This window comes from Triticum dicoccoides, chromosome 7B (assembly GCF_002162155.2).
Source record: "Triticum dicoccoides isolate Atlit2015 ecotype Zavitan chromosome 7B, WEW_v2.0, whole genome shotgun sequence".
Taxonomy (NCBI): Eukaryota; Viridiplantae; Streptophyta; class Magnoliopsida; order Poales; family Poaceae; genus Triticum; species Triticum dicoccoides.
In genome coordinates this window covers 706,421,453-706,428,050 of record NC_041393.1, presented here as the reverse complement: position 1 = coordinate 706,428,050, position 6,598 = coordinate 706,421,453, and the positions used below count along the sequence as shown (strand labels likewise).

Below are 6,598 nucleotides of genomic sequence, written 5' to 3'. Positions count from 1 at the left end.
AGAGAGAGAGAGAGAGAGAGAGAGAGAGAGAGAGAGAGAGAGAGAGAGAGAGGACGCCCACACAAGACCGAGAAGTCCTTTGGGGACTAACACTGGACGAAGATCTCCTCTTCGGCTTACATACGAACGAAGACATGCTTTTGGGTCTAAGAGAGGCCGGTGATACTTTTTGGAATTTGGTTAAAAAAATTATTTTAAATTTTTTGTTCAATGGCAGGTGTGTTGTGCTGTGTCGGAGCTCATCGTCGTGGTGTTGACTACATTTAAACATATTGTAATCAAATGAACACTGCAACCACTATAGACATGGACGAGAAAGAGTATAAGTTGTGACACAAGTGAGAACAATGCGATATTTTTTTCTTCCGTTTGAACGCATATACTCCCTTTATCCTAGTTTACAAGGCTTGCACGCGTACGTAGGTCGTTAATTTGACCAAATTAATAAGAGGGATACATTATAAAAATATATCATTAGAAACTTTAGATATTCTATTTTCTAATGATGAAGTAATGTTTATGTTAAATAATTTATTTTATATATGTTAAATTGACAATCTAGATACACTAGTAAATATGCACGTGCAACGCACGTCTATTTGGACTAATAAATGTGCACGTGCAACACGCGTTTATTTGGATTAACACATTATACTATCCTTAATACAAGACAATTTATTCATAAATTTGAAATTTCCTTATAAAGTACACAATCTCTTATTCCCAACTCATACAAATAATTTGAAATTTCGTTTCTCCTTAATCAACATGTCTCCTGTATTAAAAGACCACCCACTTTTCCCAATGTCTAAAACTCAAAATTATTTAGAAAATTCATCATGATTCTCCATATGCACACATTTATGCAAGTATAATCACACATGAAAAAGTCACTTAGAACAAGCTAAGGAACCGTTTCAGTGCTAACAAACTCCAGTCAAGAATTATTATTACAATTGAGTGTCAACCACACAATAGCGGGAAAAGACCTCTATGATTTGTTGAAAAGAGGAAGCCATTGTCACATAGAGAAGTGTAGAGATGTCTTGACTGCATAGAATCAGCTGTGAAACAAGACAAAAAAATGCTAGTTGGACCATCCGATTCTACTATTACACCACAAGTGTTGTAATGTCTGGAAGCAAGAAAAGTGGCTTACTTCATTATGAAAATAGAACATGTAAACCAAATAAAAATTACATTGATAAATTGCGTAATTATACTTGTTAATCATGGGACAAAAGCATTAATATGACAACTTGGGACAGTTACTTGAGTACTACACATTTCTTTAAGGGCTCAACATTCTAAAATTTTGACAATATAACAAATATCCTCTCAGTTTGTAGTAATAATGATACGTAGGCTACCACTTGTAAGAATAACAGTAGCAAAAAAGGGCCAACAAATGCCGGTTTAGAAAGCAAAAACTGCAGATATGCTTCCAATTTTAGCAACTCTAGTGGATAAAACATACCTTACCTCCCAAGTCGGGAAAGCAGTCAAATGAAAAAATGTACTTCTTATAAGTAGTAGAGATGAAGTCATAAGGATCATGGTTCAAGATATTCGGAGAAACATGGTTGGTCTCTCTGTATGATGCGAAGTCGTTGCAGTCAGTAGAAGAGTGACCTGCCCTCCAGGCAGAAGACGAAGGCGGCGACGGCACGTGTGCGTGTTCGGAGGAAGCCGCAGCTCCTCTTCGCATGTCTCCCGTTGTGGCTCGCGTGGGTGGTGGGCTGGTGACGACAGGCGACTCGCGATCGCGATTCCCTCATAGGAGACGATAGGATGCACTCGCGATTAGTTTCCTAATAATTAGATGCGTTCGTGATTAGTTATCTAATAGGATGCGTCCGTGATTAGTTTCCTAATAATTAGATGTGTTCATGATTAATTTTCTAATAGGATGCACTCGTGATTATTTTCCTAATAATAGAATGCACCCGTGATTAGTTTCCTAATAATAGGATGCGTTTGTGATTAGTTTCCTAATAATTAGATGTGTCCGTGATTATAGTTTCCTAATTGACCAGGCGTGGACTTCATATTTTCCTCCACGGTGGAGTACGGTCAGTCAATGTAAATTGCTAAGTGCACACAGAGAACAAATTAGGTTAAGGCTAGCCGTTAGATTGAGTTTAGTGGGACTAATCATGCGGTGGTAATGTATCCGTGTACGTTTTGTGGGGTGCACTTAAAGAAAATTATGTTTGCTCTTTTATAAGTAGTATAGATATAGATGTGCAAGCCTTGTAGACTGAGATAGAAGGAGTGCTGTACATGCTAGTATAAGTAAAGAGAAAAGAAAAATAACTGGGGGTCCAACGAAACCACAGTCCAGCTTAAAAAAACGACTATGAAACCAGAGTCCCAAAATCCCCAATCCCGGGAGAAGAAAACCCTAGCCCCCAAATCGACTGAGTTCAGCCTCCTCCCATTCCCATCCCCACCCACCGGCGGCGCGCAATGGTATGACCTGAGGCGCACCGCATCGCTCTTCCCTCCTGCTTCCATGGAGCGCATGCCGGACAATCGGCGGCCAAAGCTCTCCGACGCCGCCGGCGTCCCCGCTGGAGGCGGCGAGGACCGGCTCAGCGCGCTGCCGGACGACCTCCTCATCCACATCCTCCTCAAGCAGTCAAGCTCCGGGACGCCCCCGTCGCCGCTCGGACCAGCGTCCTCGCCCGCCGCTGGCGCCGCGTCTGGGCTCTCCTGCCGGAGCTCCACTTCCCCGCCGGCACTAACCCCGACGGTATTCGCGCCGCCCTCGCCGCCCATGATGCGGCGGCCCTCGGCCGCCTCTTCGTTGACGCCATCGAGGGTGAGGCCGCCCCCGAATCCGTCGCGGCATGGCTCACCATCGCCGCGCGCCGCCTCTCCGGTGTCCTAGATTTTAATAACAGGCAGAAAATGGACGGCTCCTCCGCCGCATCTCCCTTGAAGCTGCCTTGCTTTCAGAACGCAACCGAGGTCATGCTCGATCTAGATTCCATTGGCCTCACCCTGCCGCCTTCTGGCATATTTACCCGGCTCACCGATCTGGAGTTGTTTGACATGCAGCTACATGGTCCGTGTAGCCTCAGTGATGTCGTCTCTTCACCACGCTGCCCATCTTTGCGGCGCCTTTGCGTGTACGATGTCAAGGGTCTGGACAAGTTCACAATCCACTCGGAGTCTCTCCTAGAATTAGATCTGCGCCATCTGCCTAGCCTGCAGCAGCTCAATGTCGTTGCACCAGCTCTGCAAGAGTTAGCCGTACCGTACGGCAATGCTTCACTAGTGAACAAAGTCAACCAATTGCCAACATCTCAGCCCCTCAGGTGGTGACACTTGATTGGAGTAGTGCTTATGTTCCTAGCTCCATCCTGTTTGGCGAGATGTCACAGCTCCAACAGCTGACAGCGCAATTTTTAATTGTATATGGAGAAGATATATTGTCTGCACGTAATCATAATTGCTTGATGCTTCTGCAGCATTTTGACCGCATCAGCAGACTTATTCTCAACCTTGACTATACACTGGTGAGTTTATTCTTATTTGAGTTATGCGATTTGTAACATGCTAGCAAGCCAATAGAAATTATAAGCAAACATGGAGTTAAACTTAAGAACATGTCACTTGGAATATCTGAGAAACCATGGAAAACTGAAAATTCAGAACGATGTACACAAAAAATGATTTTCTTAATTATTATGTGTTTCACTTTGTAGAAATGAGATGTTTGTGTCCTTATCAACTGTTATATGACTTCCTGCGAAACTACAGGTCAAATGTAGCAACCGATTCTTGATGGAAGAGATGACAAAGTTTCCTAAAGTTACAAGCTTGACATTGGCTGTAATGGCATTTGAACATTCCTTTGGAGCCAGCTTGTTTCATGTTCTCAGGATATCTAGTGGTATAAGAGAGCTGGAGGTTAAACTTGCCTTGCCGAGCAAACCGAAGGTAACACTGTTCTTAGTTTATGATGAATCCCATGACTTATTAGCGAGATGCCCTAATCCTGTTTGTTAGGATTAGATACTGATGTGTTGCTTATCAAGCTTAATGAAGTAATATGCTACTTGAGTTCGTGACTTTGTAATAGGTTTTATTTCAAAAAATTACCAGTCTTTTGGAAATGCTAATATAAACTGATGGCATCATATTTTTAGCAAAGAAATCGGAACCCTTCTTTGATCTTCTTCAGCAAATATAAAATTCTTCTTTTGTATGGGCCGACGATAGCACAATACATGATAATTTGTGTAAGACTTATAATAAAGTTGGATGTATGATTTCCTATATGCATAGAGCAATTATACTTTCTGCAATATGCTGTCTCCAAATTAATTTATCTGTTTTATTCTTTTGTAAATTTTGTTTTGGACATATTTAATAGTATCCATGCAGTCTGATTATTTCTTAGTTTCATTTCTCTAATCAACTGATATGTCTTTTCTTGCAGCCATACCCTCCGTGCCAATCAGGTTGCATTTGTGCTGAGCCATCAAACTGGGAAACCGAGGAACTCGTGCTACCTTGCCTCAAAGAAGTAGTAATCAACGACCTGAGAGGAACTGAACATGAACTCGCTCTTGTGAAAAGGTTATTCAACTGGACAAAGATGCTAGAGGGGATGAGAGTAAATTTCCATGACTCAATCACTGAAAGCAAGGGTGAAGAGCTCCGCAAATTGTTATTAAGCTTCTCTAGGCCAGGACTACGTATGAACTTCACGCATCATGGAGAAGTTTGTTCATACGATTAGTGCACCAACTCTGTCGCTTTGCAATGTTTGTTAGTTCAGCGCAGCCTACTTTTGTGAAACTGAACTTCGGTAACTTGTTTGAGTCCAACAACTTGTTTCCAGTATTTCCGAGACTTTACTCTTGTAACTTGTTTAAGCCTAGAACTTGCTTTCAGTATCCGTAAGACTGTACCGTAGTGAGTTGTTCAAACTTGGTTAAGACTTGTTTTTCAGTATTTGTGAGGCTGAAGTGTAGAAACTAATTGTCTTGCATACTAATTGTCTGCCATCTAAGGTTTAGCTGCAGAGAGGATATAACTTGTACCAAGAAGAGCATGAACACCCTAAAGAGTTGGCATACTCACACAGGGCTGGAAGAAACTGAAAAAATGCAGCTGGAATCAACCTTGGCATATACTGAAACCGCAGAGTCCCATACTCTGCAAATAACCACCTGATGCGCTGCAAACTTCGAATGGCTGAATTTAACGAGTTCGACACTGACATTCCAATTTTTTGATGGAACAGTTACATGGCTAAGACCTAATCATGCTATGTCATCCAGGGAAGATAACAATTTGGTAGCACAAGCTCCTGGAGCAATATATGTTGATTTCGCTGGAGCAATTTGGTAGCTCGAATTGGTTGCTCGACTTCGCTGCATATATGTTGATTTCAAAGATGCCGTCCAGGTTCATGCCTTGTACGTTTTTTCTTGCCTGATTCTGATCCCTTTTCTATCTAGCTATTTTTATACTCCCTCTGTTCCAAAATAAATGTCCCTGATTTAGTACAAAGTTATACTAATTTTGTACTAAATCAGCTATACTTATTTTGGGACGGAGGGAGTATTTAATTATCGGAACTACTCTGTGGTCGGCACTCCGTACCCAGTTTGCAAACGACACTTGATCTGGCGGCTGTGCGACGCTCTGACCCATGCATGATTGGATTCATAGCCCCGTCTGCAAATCGGCCGAACAGTGTATTGGAGCTACGTTTTTGTAATTTAGTTAATGCTTTGTTTGGATGTCCGTATTGAATTGGACTGAAATTCCAATTCAGCGAGGAAACTGAAATGGCATGAATACGAATTCGCCTGTTTGGTTGTTCACTGAATTGGTCCTTGAAATGCCTCTGAGGTTTCAATACCGAATCATGTTTGAATGACAAACTTTGGAATTGCATAGCTACATTGCCATTCAGATTATACCTTGTTCTACATGACTCAAAACTGAAATCTTCTTACACATGACTACAATTAAATGAATATATAGCAGTAAAAAATAATAAATATCCTACCAGATAGTACTTCTGAGGTGCACAAACAATCACATAGATACAGAGTCATCTAATTATCATTCGACAAGCAGTCTACTAGCAGCACAAGGCCATCTCAATTTGTACTGCTGAAATTCAGAATAGGGCATCCAGCTTGATACTCCTCAAATTACGCATACGCAGGCACTGTACTACTTCACCTCCTCAAATTACTTATCTGCACTAACTGCAGCTCAATCCATTTGCTAGTTCACTATGTACAGCCTGCCACGGTCAGCGCCGGTTATCACCCCTTGCACCAGTACCTCTATCCTCTTGCTTCACATGGCCATGGCACGGGATGATATGGTGGTCGCCGCCGCCGTCGGACAGGATGGTGGACGCTGCCGGGCTTCCTCTCGTCCACCGGCCGGGGTGGGGATGGAGACCGGTCTTGGTCGCCGCTGGAGACAGAGACCAGGAGCGGAGGGGTGCGGTATGGGCGGAGCAATCGGGACAGGGGATGGAAGGAGAGGGAGAGACGGGGGACGAACAGATCTGCGCCGCCGCCGAGCGCCCCGGTTCTCGCCGCCGATCTGGTAGCTA

General features: G+C 43.0%; 1 protein-coding gene across 2 annotated transcripts; it reads left to right on the top strand.

Annotated features, from left to right (window-relative positions):
- The first annotated feature begins 2,358 nt into the window (after positions 1 to 2,358).
- LOC119341287 lies at positions 2,359 to 4,968 on the top strand. 2 transcript variants are annotated; one of them, XM_037613169.1, is made up of 4 exons: positions 2,359 to 2,824; positions 3,477 to 3,524; positions 3,769 to 3,948; positions 4,451 to 4,968. In XM_037613169.1, the coding sequence occupies exons 1-4, from the start codon at positions 2,360 to 2,362 to the stop codon at positions 4,751 to 4,753; spliced, it is 996 nt and encodes a 331-aa protein (XP_037469066.1). In that variant the 5' UTR covers position 2,359; the 3' UTR covers positions 4,754 to 4,968. The 2 variants fall into 2 exon arrangements, with proteins under 2 accessions (XP_037469066.1, XP_037469067.1); XM_037613170.1 differs by lacking the exon at positions 3,477 to 3,524.
- Positions 4,969 to 6,598: the final 1,630 nt, after the last annotated feature.